The sequence below is a fragment of the Varanus komodoensis genome, unplaced genomic scaffold (genome assembly GCF_004798865.1).
Source record: "Varanus komodoensis strain SLA01 unplaced genomic scaffold, ASM479886v1 scaffold21, whole genome shotgun sequence".
NCBI classification, from domain to species: Eukaryota; Metazoa; Chordata; class Lepidosauria; order Squamata; family Varanidae; genus Varanus; species Varanus komodoensis.
In genome coordinates this window covers 3,626,387-3,643,693 of record NW_025335589.1, presented here as the reverse complement: position 1 = coordinate 3,643,693, position 17,307 = coordinate 3,626,387, and the positions used below count along the sequence as shown (strand labels likewise).

Here is a 17,307-nt window from a genome sequence, read left to right as displayed (position 1 = left end):
TCTGTCGATTGACTGAGTTGCTAGGCAACACAGGAAAGCATGTGCTCTTTTCTCTAACTGTCTGAGATCTTGTATAAAACGTTGGTCTGGGTCCAAAGCAAAAATACTTAAAAAAAAGGAATATGTATTTCCCATGTTAGCTGACAATACTTGAAGTGAAACAATTGGACAGAAACCAAAAATTATGTATTATCTTTGATCTGTTTTCTTACTTTAATAGGTTGCTCACTCCTGTGTGTTTGGAAACAGACATTGGCTTTTCACTGGAAATACTTTTAAATATTGGAAGTGTGCCCATACAGTATTTCACTAAGAAAATTTGGACAGTTGTTGCTTTTCCCTTTTTCTTTTGGCTTATTTGCTCAAAGTTGTGCAACATCCTGCTACCACTGTGAACAAGAAATGTGCTGAGTAATGCCAGATCTCATTCTAATGGCTGATGCAAACCTGGAGAATTTGCATCATCATTCAGCAAGAGTAAGTTAGTATGACAGGAGAGCTTAAATACAAGACTATGCGGAAGCTGAGCTGGCTTCTAATGATAGAACAGCACCAAGGTAGCTGTGTGAAAGGGCAGATGTTCTTGAAAGGCATTTAGATAGCAGTGAAAAGTAAGAAACACCTGAAGGGTTTTCTACCTGTTGGCACAAGTGGGTTGAAAGGCTACAGACTCTCTCTCTCTGTGTAAAAGCAGTTCGCCAGACAAAAGCAGAGGGAGAGCAAGGAAAGGAAAGGAAAGGAAAGGAAAGGAAAGGAAAGGAAAATCTGGAGTGCCTGTTGAAGAGTTTTAAAAACAATTTGCTTTGGTGTGTGGGCAGTGTTAAAGCATGTTTAGAAAGCCTCCTGCATCAGCAATCTCTAATGGCAGCTACCTGCAGGGGCAATCTAATGGCAAGTTATCTGCTGTGCGTGACACTAAGGCAGCCCAAGAGGACAAAGTGGTGCTGAAGAAGAAAGTAACTCTACTAAGAGGCATATCCATTATAATTGGCACTATCATTGGAGCAGGAATCTTCATCTCTCCCAAAGGGATCCTTCAACACACAGGCAGTGTGGGGATGTCCTTGACTGTCTGGACTGTTTGTGGCATCCTTTCGCTTTTTGGTAAGTTTGTGAAAGTTCGTAATTGATCCTTGGGGTTTTCTGGCAGTTTCGTAAATGCTGTAGATCAAAAGTCTGGTTTGAGACCCAGAACTAATACTGGGTCAGTATTTGTATTGGGTGGGAATTTTGCTGCTTGGCAGGCACTCACATAGCCACAGAAAGCTCTGTTGAACAGTGTTTGAAGGACTTTCAAGACCAAATGATATGCCTGATGACTCCCTGAAGTCACGGGAGAGAGGAGTTTCCTTCATCACATTATAAACTTTGCTGTTTGTATCAGCTTTCTGCTTGAGTTCTAAGAAAGATTTACAGCGTGCTTTCACAGAGGCTTGGCAGCTGGGGAAATGAGCTACTCCATATGAAGCACATCTGTGAAACATATGACTAGTTGCACATTGGTTAGATACCATGTCTGATGGAGTAAACTTCTGCTGAACGATTTGCTAGCGAGCAAGATAGTGCTGGGGGAGACACACATTGATTTTTAAAAGACAAATGTCGGAGGCTTGGTTCTGCTTTGAATTTGTATATGAAGACCCTCATCTTTAAGCCCAAATGAAGCAAGACATCTTGCTTGTGGTTAGAACAATTCTTATCTTGGTTGCTGCATCTATATTTCTCGTACTGATATTAAAAGGTAGTTTCAGGCTTCTCAAATTAAGTCTAAAGCAGCAAACCTAAACTCACTTACCTGGGAGAAAATCCCATTGAACTGTGTATTCAATTCTTAGTGGACATGTAAAAAGTTGCTTCATTGGGACCTGTGTTAATAGTTGGGCTGACTTTTTCAATTTACAAAATTGTGTGTGTGTATTCCAACTTTTTGCAAATGTTTACTATATAAGAACACACAGAATTACACTGGCTGAGCAGTTCGCCCTGCCACCTTAAGTTTATGAAACAATGAGTTCCTTGATGGTTATAATACGTTAATCTCAAAGAAGCTGAAACACCCTCATGACTATAAGCATTACTGTCAGCTCAGATTACTTATTATTTTGTATTAGCAACCATTGGTAAATCTCTACTCAAGAAGTGGAATGCCACTGTGTATCGACCTATTATGCACAGGTTGATCAGAGACAAGTCTTCATCAAAGTAAAAAATGAATTTAGTCTCCTAAACTCTGTAATGCATAAATCTGTATTAAAATATTATTAAAAAGTTAAATATTCCTAAAAAGTTTTGGCCAGTAAAGCTGTTCTCTGGTCAGTGTTGAGTATAATTTGATTGCTACTGCCTTTCAATAGTTCCAGTTTTCTTTTTCATGGATTTTACAAGAAGAGATCCACTTATAATAATCTTAAATTTAACAGCCACAATAGCCTTGAAACTCTTAAATGCATTTCTATGTAATTCCTTTTGGAGATGTTAATTTAAGGGGAACTTTCAAATAGCATTGGATTTTATTCTTAGAAAATGGGTGTGTGGTGTGTGCGTTTTACATGTCTCAGTTAACGGAATAGCTTTATAGAGCTGTTGTGGTGGTTAGAGTGTTGGATTGGGATTCTGGGATATCCGGGTTCTAGTCCCAACTTGGCCATGAAACTCACTGGGTAACTTTGGGTCTGTCACTCAGTCTAACCTGCCTCACAGGGGTGTCACTGTAAGGATAAAAATAGAGCTATGCAAGCCACCTTGGGTTCCTCACAGAAGGAAAAAAAGCAGATTATAAATGTGATTAATAATATCAATAATATACAATGATAGGGCTAAGTGCTGTAGCAAGTGAGCTGGAAAGAAATTCAAGCGGAGGTAGAAGTGACTTGATCAGACCTATTTAAAGACTCTTAGGTATGATGGTTTAATAGGTTAGTTACAATTTTAAAAAGAGAGGAAGACTGAGATGTGCACATTTCACCAGAGAATATCTGGTGAAATCCTGCAATAATGTGCAAAATTGTTCATTAGTGCTATAGAAGTCCACAGTGAAATGAAAGAGAGTTTCCTATGACAGAGTTCATTTCCTTGGAAATTTCCATTATTTAAAATAGAAAGGCAGCCAAATTAAGATCACTGCTCAGGACAGTTTTTGAAATCACGATTGTTTCCTTGTTTCAACATAGTTTGAATAAAGGTGTGTGCAGAGGCTATGGATGACCACACTCTTCTATAACCTGCCAGGGCTACTTGCAAGGTGAACTTTGCACACTGCCAGTGGCCACACTTTCAATACATTCAACCCATATTGATAAAATACCAGTCAATGCAGAGTTAAAAAGTTTCCCTTCATGTGATTAAGTGATTGTGTGAGGATGGAGAAAAGAAGTTATAAAGGAAGGTCATCTTGTTGCACGTATGCTAGTAAAATGTGTGGAATGTAAATATTTGTGTTGTCAACAAATAAGTGTCTGACTCATTATAAGCACATTCATATTTAGCTAAAAACACCTGAGCCATTTCAAATCTTTCTGTTAATATCAAGTATATTGTCATAGGTGCTCTCTGCTATGCTGAACTGGGCACAAGTATCAAGAAATCTGGAGGGCACTACACATACATCCTGGAAGCCTTTGGCCCACTCCCTGCTTTCATCAGAGTCTGGGTAGAACTGCTTATTATACGGTGAGTAAACCTAACTGTTCTACTCCGTCTTGCTTCCAGTTTTTGTGAGCCTTTGGGCAAGATGCTCTCAGTGGCAGTGGCATCTACTGCTCCGCTTTCTCACTTCCACAGTCGAGAGAAAGAGAGGTTGCAAGGGTGAGAATGAAGAGCCAGGGCTATGGGTTTGTTTCAGTGGGACCTGCTGGAACATGGGTCCTGGCAAGTGCCTGACTTTACCTACGCACGGTGCTGATTCTGCTTCTACTGCCAGTGCTCTTTTGAAAGTCAAAGAACATTTCAAATATTCCCTGGGTAGCCATACTCGACTATATTCTGGTCCTTATTTTTTGCTTTTCCAGCCTGCTTTCAAGACTTAATGTTTTGACACAGTTGGGCATGCTTTGTAAAATTTAAAGAGCTCTAAAATACAGTAATAGATCAGCAACAGGGACACAATCTTATACATATTTAGATAGGGAAAAGTCCTACTGCTCCCTGTATTCCCAGTCCAGGAGACTGGCTAGAGAAAGGTAGAAGTTATAGGACTTTTTCCTGGTGTAAACATGCATAGTATTGCACCCTAAACCAATTAAAAGGACTGCAAAGAAGAAGATTTTAAGATGGTGAGTAAAACTCAGAACTATAGGAGCTTACTGGGTCACAGCTGAGAGCATATTCCAGAGGTTGGGTGTTTTGCACCATGATTTTCATGGAAGTTACCTGCATGTAATAATGTTCATATTTCAGCCAATAAGAACCTAAGAAGAGCCATGCTGGATCAGGCCAAGGATCCAAGTGTCCTGTTCAGTGTCAAGTGTTGTGCTTGTGCAAATCCCGCAAGCAGGAGATGAGTGCAATAACAACCTGCTCCCCATGTTTCCCAGCAAGTGGTGTTCAGATGCATACTGCCTCTGCTACTGGAGGCAGCATTGGCTATCAGGACTAGTTGCCATTGACAACCTCCTCCATTAATGTGTCTAGTAAAGCTGTCCAAGTTGGTGGCCATCACTAGTTTTTGTGGAAATTAATCCCATAGTTTAACTATGAGCTGTAGAAGGAAGCACATCCTTCTATCTGTCCCAAATCTCCCACCAACCAACTTCAAGGGATGATTCTTGGTTCTAGTATGATGGGAGAAGAAGAACAATACCTCTCTATCCATTTTCCCTACGCCATACATAATTTTGCACACCTCTATCATGTCTCCCTTTACTCAATCTTTTCCTAAGCCAAGAAGTCCCAAATATCATAAACTTCCCTCACAGGGAAGTTGCACCAGCCCCACAGTAATTTTATTTGCCCCTTCTGCACTTCTAACTCCACTGTATCTGTGTTTAGGTACGCAGTTGTGTACAGCATAGATTTGTATAATGTGACTATGATATTGGCAGTTAACTTTTTCATTCCCTTTCCTAATTATGTCTAACATGGGGTTTGACTTTTTCACAGCAGCTGCACACTGGGTTGCCAGTTTGATTGAACTGCCCTCCACAATGCCAAGATCTCTTTTTGGTCAATCAATGCTAGCTTAGATTGCATCAATTTATATTTGAAACTGGGCTCCGTCACCCGCATGTGCATCAATTTACATTTGCTTACATTGAACTGCATTTGCCATTTTGATGCCCATTCTCCTTATTTGAATAATTTTGGAGTGCCTCACAAGCCCAATTTGTTTTAACCATTCTAAACCACAAATGTGGCCAACTCACTGGTCACTCCTAATTTGAGGTTATTTCTGAACAAAATGAAAGCTTGGACCCAGTACAGAGTCCTGTGAGAGCTCACTATTGATATCCCTTCCCTATTTACATCCTGCCTGTTTTTCTTCAAGGAACTCAAGGCAGCCTATGGAATTCTCCTCCTCCTCCTCTTAATCTTTCTCACAACAACCCCGTGAGGTAGGTTAGGCTGGCAGTCACCCAGTGCGCTTTGTGACTGAATTGGGACTAGCACCTGGGTGTCTCAGGTGCCTGCTCAACACTCTAACCTTTACACTACCCTGGCTGTCAGTGCAATTGATAATTTACCTTTTCTTTCTGCTTTCTACTGATCCACAAAAGGACATCCCCTTTTATTCCATTACTGTTAAGTTTGCTCAGGAATACTTGATGAGGGCTTTGTCAATAGTCTTTTAGAAGTCAATGTCTACCATATGTCAATTTTGTCAATGTCTACTGTATCACCTGATAGAGCCAAAAGATGCACAGACCGACCCTCAGTTCACTTAACATTTGGTGTGGTAACCTGGTAGGAAGCTGCCACTCAATAGCAACAACAACAGCAACAAAAACTCAGATCCTAATGCATGTGAGTTCCATGCATGTACATTCAAGGACTGCAAAAAATATGTGGGTTTTGCTTAAGGTTGTATTTCTAGTTTAGATAGTCTTGTCATGGTGGTAACATCCCTGAATTAGAAACATAGAAACAAAGTGAGTCAGAAGGGGTATCCTGGGACTTCTAGTCTGACCCCTGATTGCAGCCAGCTTCACTCACAAATTGTTCCTCTGTGTCTTTAGGTAACAGGCACAGGTGGTCCTAGATCCATGATCTGCTCTCTCTGATATAAGAAAATGCCAGTAGAAATCTGAGCTATAACTTTCCAGTACATTATGTATGGCAGATTGTAAGAACCCTGTGAGTGGGTGATCATAAAGTTCTGGATAACAATCAAAAGCAATTGAAGGTGGAGAGGACTGCCAGGTGTGTTTGACCTGTTCCTTTGGGTCTTGATGCAAACCTAACTTATAGGTACCTTTTAGAAAATCTGAAAATCTGTGTTTGTTCATTTGCCCCAGTAGTCAGAAAACACTGCATTTCTGCCACCATTCTATTTTCTGAGTGTAAAAGAAATCTAGCAGGTTAAACTGGTTCAGGACTACTCTCACTGCCTTACTCGCCTGAGATATTCCATTCTTAGAGGCTCTTTGCTGCCTGTTTATGACACTGTAAAACTACTGTTTACATTGCTAGCCTGCTCGAATAGCAACTAACACTGGCTGCTTATGTGGATTACTCAGTGTGTGACTGCTCTTTTAAATATGTTCTGTGTCACAGCAAACAAGCATTGGGTGGCTGGCTAGCTAATCTGTTTATCTGTAGGTAGCTTCTTGATCTATTTGCCTACTTCTATGTCGAAAGAGTTTGTACTACTGAAAGTAATTCACTCCAGTGAAGTAAACATGCTGTTTTCATTTCCCCTTTCTTCTGAATAGGGTCAGCTCATTACAATTGACCTTATTGCTACATACATTTACGTAACGAGCTGCAGCATGCAAAAAGATTTAGTTTTAAAAAAACATGCTAAGTCACTATGAACTTGACATTCCCTGTATTATGTCACTCACCTCATAAGAATTAATCAGAAAACGCTTCTTTCCACCCACCACATCAAACAAATGAAGGCAAAATGCTTTTCAGTCATTAAAATGTGGTATGTGTTTTGGGAGACGTGCTTGCTCATGCTTGCAGTTATCAAGGACAGTTTCTCTGCCAAAATTTTGCATAGCTTTCTGATTTCCACCATAAATTAATTGCTGCGGCTCCAGGAAGTTTGATTCACCCTTACATTTCTATTTCCCCCCCAAGGTTGGGGTACACTCCCGTGGCTAATTAAATGTGAAGCTAATGTTCATAAGACAGTCCCAGAGTAGTTTTGTGAGACTGGGTCTGAGGCAGAGAGGTAGAGAAAGATGCATTTAACTCTTTCCTTGCCATTCCAAATTACTTTAAGAGCTTGCTTTCACCTTCATACCATAGTGACCACAGCTTTGAGCTCCTCAGACTTGTTTCACATGCTAGAATAGGAATAATCCCTATTCTTGGCAAGGGTGTGCTGAGCTCGGCCATGATCAGTTATTGATCAGCCAGGGATGACAAATCTCCAAACATCCAATCAAACCTGAACATAATCCATACACTTACTATGTTTGGTTGGGCTCTGTGTTTCTGCACACATCAGCGAACCGCTTCTTCATGGGCAATGAATAAGTCTTTCAGGAACCTGAGTGACCAAGGGAAATTTAGTGCAAGCTTTTCATTGTGTCCCTGATTCTTCTGTGCCAGAGAACAGGCTATTACCAGTCTGGTAGAGCTGGTTTAGGAACTAGCATTGGCTGTCATGAAAATGAAAACAGAAATAAAGTCTTTATTGATGCCGATGAACCTTTTTTTACATGAAGTGGAAAAGTGTGTGTTAGACCGGATTAAACACACACACACACACACACACACACACACACACACACACCAGCTACATGATTAGTGTAATGTGTCGTTTAGCTTGTAGTAGAGCGAAACACAGAGCTTGTAGTAAAGCTAAAGGTGATAAAGAAGGTTGGCTAGATTGAGGGGGCAAACCTCAGAGAAGCCAGCAGAGCTGTGTCCATCCTGATTTTTTTAAAGGTGTTTTTAGATGTTTTAGATGAGCTTGCTTGCTTGCTTTCCACTGTCTTTTGCAAAGTGTTCATGCTTTCTGTACATTTTTGTGAAGAATAAATTCCTTGCAGGACCTGAGATAAATTTCTTGGTTTCAAAAGGGTCTGGGGACTTTGACCCATACATGATGTAGAAATGAAGTTTATGAAAGTCTCAGTGCTGTGAACTAGGAAAAAACCCACAGAAGTACATCTATTGCAGCTACAGAAAGCTTGACAGAACAAGACAATTTGTCCTTTTTTGATTTCCTGTTTAAATGCATTTCTTATATTAAAAATATGTCTTTAAAAGAGAATACAATGTATGATTTTCTTCTTCATGGGAGGAGGAATTGCAATCATGCATGAGTATTGTTTTCTGATATTACCTCATTCATATGAATAGATAAGAACATGGAAATTAGCACTTGTAAGGGTTATCCGCCTGTAATGATGTTTGTATCTAGTTTCAGAGAAACAGGATGACACAGTGCTCTTTATGGGGTCCAGGATTAAAACATGCCTGGGGGCTAATGTCAGAAGTGATTCCTTTTGTGAGGTTTGGAAGGCAGCAACCAGGGAAGGGCTTTCTCAGCACTGACCCCACATCTACAGAATGACCTCCTTACTGAGGCCTTCTTGACAGCAGGTTGAGGTGGCCATTTATACTGAGGCTTTTAAAGATACACATGAGAATTCAAGAGCTTCAGGGGATAACCCATCTTGGGGGCTTTTCAGGGCTGCACTTTATCCTATGTTTCACCTGTTCTTGATTTTTTTTTTTTTTTTGCACGGTTGAAAAAAGTTATGGAATTTTATTGTTTTTATGAACTGTTGCAAACTGCCTAGAAAGGTTGACTGTCAGGTGGTGTAGACTTAAACAAGCAAACAACAATGACAATATCATACAGGGGGAAAAAACAGTGATTGCCTCCCTGACAAGGATAGTTCTCTTCCTATTAGTCCAAGCAGGGTATAACTCATGAGTACAGACAGAGCTTCTCTGTGAGCAGGTTTGTACTTCACTTCTGCAGGAGAAGCAACTTCTGTGTGTACAGACCCTGTAGCGGGAAAGCTTTGTACACAGATCAAAGTGTCACTGATGGAGAGTATATATCTCTTTTTGCAAAGCATATGCTTCAGTTTAGAATACAAATTCTGTTGCTATCTAATGAACTTAGCAATGATATACTAGCATTATAAATAGCATTATTCTATTGCTGTTTAGATGAAATCTGGGTTATATATTGGTGTGTCAAATATGATTAAGTTATTGCCAAAAAATAACTTTCCTGTTCTTCAGACCCAGAACCTGATCCTGGTTCATATTTTATATTATGGTCTGCCCACAGAACAACACTATGTTATGCAATATACCATCACACTATGGTAGTCACATGGAAACAGCCAAGAAAAGTTCTATTCTTTGATTCAGTGATCCCTTCACCTTTCCAGTGCATAACAAGTGAGACAAACGCTTAAAAGTCTATCAGTGAATGCATGATGGGCATTTTGCATTTCTTTCTGTGTTTTTGTTTTAATCAGTTATTATAATGGCTGCTTTGGTTTAAGCTATCAAGCTGCTTGAACATCTATTTTTGTCTGTGTTGATTAAGGCCAATGGGCAACTGGCATATAAAATAAATATTATGAATTTCATGTAGCGATATATCAATAGTCCCTTGTAAGGTGACTGGTCTTTCTTTCTTTCTTTCTCTTTCTCCTGCAGCCCAGCCGCCACAGCAGTAATATCCCTGGCATTTGGACGTTACATCTTGGAACCATTTTTTATGCAGTGTGAGATCCCAGTCCTTGCTGTTAAACTGGTTACAGCTGTAGGAATCAGTAAGTACCTGATTCTGGGAGAAAAGGAATGAGGCAAATGATAAACAGAAGCAAATCTGAATAAATTCTGTATTCAGTGTATTCACAATACATTTTATATGAGCTATTAAGCTTGAGGTTCATTTTAAAGCAAATTAAAATATAAACTCTCAACTCAATTGTTTTAAAAGTTTTTAAAAAATGAATTGTTCTTGAAGATAGCTCATGGTAACCATCCTGCACCCCTAAAATTATACAGTATAAGCATGTCTCTATGTGTGTGCATATGTGGGATCAAAGGAAGGGAGATGTGCAAGATAAAACAAAAAGCTTATAAGTGGTCAAAGTGTAACAGGGGACAATAACAAAGTTTGCTGGAGTTCTAGCAGCTGCAATAAATTTCTAGTACTACTGGATGATGCTCCTGCAGTGAAGTGCTAGTAGAGGACAGGTGAAAATTAATAAGTTTGGCATGGGCAAGGTAAGACACAAAAGTACAGCAAGAAGAAGTAATGATGGCTTGCCCATGGTAGGAAGCAGCAACAAGCAGAGCTGAGGAGATATGGTAAACTTGTTAGATAGGAACCTGTGATTTTTTTCTTGACTCAGAAGGTTTATCCCTCCATTTCCAAAGGTAGTTTCTTGCTGGATTAAAATACTTGTAGTTCCCTCTTCGGGGCAGTGGTGAGGATGGTGTAGGAAAAAAGGAATGGATGAGTATTTCTCATAATCTGGGAAGTAACCCACACACCACCTTTACAGTTTCTAGATGGACAGGAAAAAGGAAACCTATTGTTCTATGTTTGTAGTTCATGACCACCTGCACAGCTGCAGAGTCTGAAAATGTGTAGAATCCTAGATATTGTCCTATTATTCAAGCAGAATATAGAGAGAGGAGCTATAAGATGGATATATGTGCCCAGATTGGTGAAAAACTGGGAGGAGCTGAGCCCTTTGCTAGGCACTCCTTAGCCTCCTATCTACATTTGAAGAAGAGAGGGTGCCAGTTATCCTGACCTGATAAATTTACCATTTTGTGTTTAAAAAATCTTTAAAAGGAAATTCATGATCACCTTGTAGTGCCAACTGCCCTTGGTTAGTTGCACTATATTTTCAGGAGCTATGGGGATAAGATTTTTATGTTACTACTGTATGGAAATCTTAATACCATGACTTCAGCCAGTATCCTGCACATGGAGATGAACCACGTAAATAGTACACTGTAGACCCAGAACATTTTTGGTGACCTTTGATACCAGTGGTCATCAGTGGATCATATATGGGAGCTGAAAATGTTTCAATGTCTCCTCTAGATTTCACATATTTTCCCCTTTACAATTAAATTCTAGCCACCAGCCTCCTAGTAATTAGGTAAGTACTATGGTGGGATCAGATAGATTTGGTTACAGTCAGCTTTTTCTATCGGAGAATGAAATATTCATGGAGAGGACACGAACATTTGCCATTGATGTGGTTTGGCCTTATTATGGAAGCCAGTACAGGAAGTCTGTTACACAGATGCTCCAAAAGTAGCATCTGTTGTAACTTATACATCTTAAAAAACAATGGTGTGGATTCTTCCAAGGAACTCCCTCTCCCCTTGTAGCCTCTTGTCACAAGCCAATGCTGTCTTTATGGCATTATTGCAAGAAAGGATCAGAGAGAAAAAGCAAATAGGATTTTTAGGACTATTCCTCAAGTGTGCAACTTTGGAAATAATATTTAGCCTTGCAACTGATCAATGCCTAATGTCAATGCGAAGAGTCAGGAAAAATAATCCAGAAATTCCACTTTTGAGCTTCTGCACATATGGAAGAGATGTTCCAGAAGTAGTAAAAATGTGTGCATCTTAGAAAGAAAAGACTTTCTCTAACCTCTCTGTTAGAAAGGAAGAGTAAGACAAGGTATAAGAAGGAAGTCAAAAAGATATGAAGTCATGCAAGGCAGTTCTAGCTACGCAGGAAAATACTCATCTCACATATTCCTTCATTGGATTGTCCTTGAACTTCCAGTTCCACAAACAAACTTGTGAGTGTGCATTTCTGTCAAGCAGAATTGATACCTCACCAAATTTATTTCTCTCTTAATTATGTTAAAACCCAAAGCTCTAAATGGATAATTGAATTAAGGTTATGAGTTGTAGAGGTTAATGCATAAAATATTTCATGGAAAGCTCATAGTAAAACAGATGTTTCAAAACTGCAAAGGTTCCTGAGGCAGAATTGGTGGTGCGGTGCTGGCGGGAGGAAATTTCATTATAAATATTTTTGTAAGTGTCTTTAATTTGACCACAGTCAGTGCATAATTTGGAATAGGATTTCAACATGATTAATTTAATTGGAAAATCTTTGAGATAAGCTGGGATTTTATACAGTAATTAAAAAGGGAGAATTGGTATGGCAGGGTGGTAGAGTTCTCCTGAAATAATGACACCTGCAAAGGGAGATAGGAGTTGACAGCAAATTGTTGTCATGGGAACGAAAGAGAGGCTGCACCCAAGCAAGTCGGATGAGTTGCTGCTTCAGTGAAACTAGAGTATCCTTTAGGAAGCCTGTTGAGTGCAAGTCATTCTGCTGTCAGGAAAGACACTGAAAGACATGCCAGAAGGAATAATTATAGCACAATGAGCTGGGATTGCACAAGTATGAGGCATGCTAAAAGCTGCGTGGAAGCCCATTTGCCCCGGAGAACAAAAACATCACTGCCTCTTAAGGTAGTATGTCAATTCTGCACTGAACATACAGGTAAGAGCCACCATGCAAGGCCCCTGGGAGAAAATGCTGTTACATCTAATGAACCAGGATGAAGAGCGTTCTCTATGGATCACTTCCTAAACTAGGGTAATAGTCTGAGAATAGGAATAAACAGAAGAGCCATTAAGTTAAACAGTAGCAATGAGATGCATGCTGTGCTGCTCCTTAGCTACTCAGGGCCTTAATCTCCACAAGAATTGCAAACTACTTGGGTAATATGTGAAAACTCTGAAGAAAAAAATTGCCCCCTTCTGTGCTGAGTGCTCTAGCATTTGGTTTATATCATATTCTCATTATCTTTAACAACAGTAGCCTTCTTCTCCAGCATAGCAACAACCAAGCATAAATTACTGACAGGAGTAATTCTTATTCTGATCATATAATGTTAATATCATCTTGGTCTCTGTCGGTCTCTCTCTCACACAGACAACTATCTTTATAAATGAATGACTCCTAAATATAAGTTTTACAGCTTTATTGCTAAATCTGTAATTATTTCAGCAGGCAAAGAGAAGAATATCAAGTGTAATCAAAAGTTGTGGCAGGAGGAGGGTAGTAGAGATTCTAGGGAGACAGAGGAAGTGATGTGCCAAGTTTGTTCTGCACATACCCCAACCTTTTTTTGTGCAACAATGGGACAAGAGAAGATAAGTCATGAGCGTGGTCATAGTATCCAGTTACTTTGAAAAATGTGTACATCACTCACCATGGTAGATACAGTTCATTTAAAGGTTGGGAAAGACCTGTGTAGCCACTTATTTATTTATTCATGCATACAAACAAACACACATACTATTTATATCTGGTCACCTTTAGAAAAAAATGCCCCAAGGGTAGCTTTATAGTCACTTAAAAGGTAACTAACACAATGGATCAGTAAAGGAACAAATCGATCAAACAACTAGAAATGAAAGAGGGTCAGGGTAAAACACAGTGGCAGAAACAAGGGCAAGTCAAACTAATTAAACTGCATTGAAAATGTTCTGGGAATTTTTAAAAGAGGCTTTGCTAGACCAGGAAAACAATGGGAGTGAAACCCCTGGGATGAGAATACCACATGTTGGGGCACCACAGCTGAAAAGGCCTCATCAGCCTCCAAGTTCAGAAGGCAAGCCACCCGGAAAAGGGCCTCTGGTGAAAAACATAATGTGCTGGTTTAGTACATTTGGGAAAAAACTGTCCTTTGGGTATCCACAGACAAAGGTATCATGTATGTAGGTGAGCCCCAAATTACTGAGTTGTGCTTAGAAACAGTGGGCAGCTTGTTTCAAATTGGTATGAGATGTCCCAGTCTAGTAGCACCAGGGCAGGTCCCATGGAGCACTAATTTGATACTTTGGTTTTGAGTAGCAGCAATCTGAACCAATCAGGCATGTGTTGAGCAGTGACACAGCCAATGGCAAATGGGCAGTCTCTCCCAGTCTCTGGGAGTGCTCCTCGATCCAGAGCTTTCGTTGGAAGCTCAGGTGACAGCAGTGGCGAGGAGCGCTTTCCTTCAGCTTCGGCTGATCCATCAGCTGCACCCCTACCTGGAGTATGACTGCCTGGCGACAGTGACACACGCCTTGACTTCTGTAACGCGCTCTACGTGGGGCTACCCTTGAAGATGGTCCGGATACTTCAATTGGTTCAAAATAGAGCTGCCAGGCTGCTGACGGGGACTGGGCGTTATGTTCACATGACTCCAGTCCTCCGTCAGCTTCACTGGCTTCCCATTGAAGTCCGGGCCCAATTCAAGGTGTTGGTGATGACCTATAAAGCCCTAAACGGCTTGGGTCCTGGTTACCTGAAGGCGCTTACATCCATATACGCCCGCCCGCCGCTTGAGATCTGTGGGAGAGGCCCTTCTCCGGGAACCCTCCGTGAAAGAAATTAGGAGGGTAGGTACTCGGAGGAGGGCTTTCTCTGTGGTGGCGCCCAATCTATGGAATGCGCTCCCCAGAGAGGTCCACCTGGCGCCGTCGTTATTTGTTTTTCGGCGCCAGGCGAATAACTTTTTATTTAAATGTCATTTTAATTGTTAATATTATTTGCTTATTTTATCTGGCCAGGGCGACTTATTTTATATTGTTAATTTGTTTTATATTTTGAATGTATTATATTTTAATTTATGTTGTGAGCCGCCCCGAGGCTTCGGCGAATGGGGCGGCATAGAAATGTTTTAAATAAATAAATAAATAAATATATTGCACTATTACCCTTGGCTGCCTGCTAAAAGCAGGGCCTATTTGGTTTACATCACTGCTATTCAAACTAGGTTGTAAAAGAGAGTTATTTTAAAATGGTATGTGGCTGGGCTTGCTTTGCCTGCAATTTCATGTGCAGCTGCTGGCAGGTCTGTGGCTGGGGTCAGCCAAGGAGGATGGAGACTGAGAGGACCCAGCACTACAGTGTCAGAGGGTCATATGAGAACCCTGAGACTCCTGGAACACTGGACCTACACCCTGAGGTCTGGACCTTATTGCACCCGAACCTCATTGCCTATGGCACACAGAGAAATGCAAACAGGAAGACATAAACATGGCACGCAAGGAATACTCACACTCTGTTAGCACAGTTTTATATGTGCCATGTATAAGATCTGAATTCATCCCATCAGGAACCTGATTTGTTAGCTCCTCCTGCTCTTTGAAATGTGTCTGCAGATGTAACAAAATCTGGTTTATTTGTGATAGTGAATGTCTGGATTTAGTGTTTATAACAGATAAAATGGTGAATTTCTAAGTCATAGGAAAGTGTAATTTCTTTGGAACTGATATACCTGTATTTATAAATGGGAATATTTATTAGACATTGGTAAGCAGACTCCTTATCTGTCTATCTCATAAACTCTGCATGGATTTTTATTCTGCTCTGTGTCAGTGTTGGGAGCTGATAGAAAATGAATACCACTTCTATTTCTGTCATATTCCATATGAGATTGGACTAAGATGTGTAACCCAACTCATTTTTCTACCATATTGATTTTATATCCCATCCATCCTTCTTATTTCTGATAGCTGTACTAAATGTAATTATCTGCAGTGCCTTTTTTTTTTAGCATGACGCTTCCCAACTCAGCCTTTGGGCTTTAGTTTAAAAGGCTGCCATTAGAGTTAGAAGGCTTGTGCAAAACTGTCTCAGTGGTTGACTGCACAGCTGCAGTTACAAAAGAGAACCTGTGTAATGTATATTAAATCACACCTTTATCCTTTCCTACCTCTTCATGTCAAACTACAAAGCCACAGGGGAAAAAACCATAAGAGCAGAGCGGGGGTGGTGAGCAGTTTTCCAACTGGTCTGAACATGGTAGAACTTGGAATCAGACGCAGTTATAATACTGATAAATTGTGCTCATACAGGTGTTGGGTTTTTCTATATAATAAGAATTATTCAGTTAGGACAGGTGATTTATGATTAATTCCTTGAATTGCTCAGAAAGAAGGCTACACGATGCTGGGCAAACTTTTGCCATTCGCTTCGCTTCTTACTGACTATTATCAGGAAATCTAGCATGCGTTTCTGGAGGACAGATCACTGTATTATCAAAAAACATGCTACTAGTAAGTTTTCACACAAGAAAGGATGCTCAGTCAGGCTAGTGATTTGTGAGTTGCGTAATAGTGATCATACTTAAATGTTTACTTTAAAAGATAAAAGTGTTTGGACAGAATGCTACCACTTAAAATCAGTGATTCCATCTCTCTTCCCTAATGGATTTTTCCAGAAAGGGGGGAAATACTCAAGAAATGGTGGGAAAGCATGAAAGGTTTGGGTTATAAGTGAAAAGAAGCATTGATTGGATCCCTTGTCAAATTTCATGAATGAGGGCAATTGCACCATAAAAGCCGCTGATGGAAGCAACCCAAACTGGATTTTGCTGCTTTGAATACATTTTGCTATGGCTTCTTGTCAGTCTATATATCATCCTGTAGTTCTTCTGAACAACAACAAGAAAACTCAAACGTGTTGCTAACAAATGGCATAGTTTAATTTTCTTTTCCTCAGCAAACCAACTCTGACCTGCCCAGTGCCAGATGCTGCCTCCTAATATCATTCACAGAGGGTACCCGGAGAAGGGCATCTGTTGCTGATCTCAACAGGTGGGAGGGTTCCTTTAGATACGCAGGGCCCAAGCCGTTGAGGGCTTTATAGGTCATAACCAACACCTTGAATTGGGCCCGGACTTCAATCAGGAGCCAGTGGAGCTGACGGAGAACTGGGGTTATATGAGAACAACACCCAGTCCCCGTCAGCAGCCTGGCAGCTCTATTCTGCACCAATTGAAGTATCCGGACTGTCTTCAAGGGTAGCCCCACGTAGAGCGCGTTCCAGAAATCTAATCGGGAAGTTACCAACGCGTGTGTCACTGTTGCCAGGCAATCATTCTCCAGGAAGGGACACAGCTGATGGATCAGCCGAAGCTGAAGGAAAGCGCTCCTTGCCACTGCCGTCACTTGGGCTTCTAAAGACAGTTCAGGGTCGAGGCGCACTCCTAAGCTGCGAACCCTGTCCCTCAGAGGGAGTGCAACCCCATTTAGGACAAGGCCCAAGTCCCCCATCCCGAGTCCTGAACCACCCACCAACAGGACCTCCGTCTTGTCTGGATTGAGCTTCAGTTTATTGGCCCTCATCCAGCCCATTACCTCGGCCAGGCACCAGTTCAGCACAGCCACTGCCTCACC

The 17,307-nt window shown here is 40.7% G+C and overlaps 1 protein-coding gene across 1 annotated transcript in view; it reads left to right on the top strand.

Annotated features, from left to right (window-relative positions):
* Positions 1-554: 554 nt before the first annotated feature.
* SLC7A11 (solute carrier family 7 member 11) overlaps positions 555-17,307 on the top strand; it is a 67,582-nt gene continuing 50,829 nt past the window's right edge. The window contains exons 1-3 of the mRNA XM_044430919.1: positions 555-1,104; positions 3,543-3,669; positions 9,796-9,911. Coding sequence (XP_044286854.1) covers positions 828-1,104; positions 3,543-3,669; positions 9,796-9,911 — 520 coding nt within the window. The 5' untranslated portion in view covers positions 555-827. The remainder of the gene's footprint in view (positions 1,105-3,542; positions 3,670-9,795; positions 9,912-17,307) is intronic.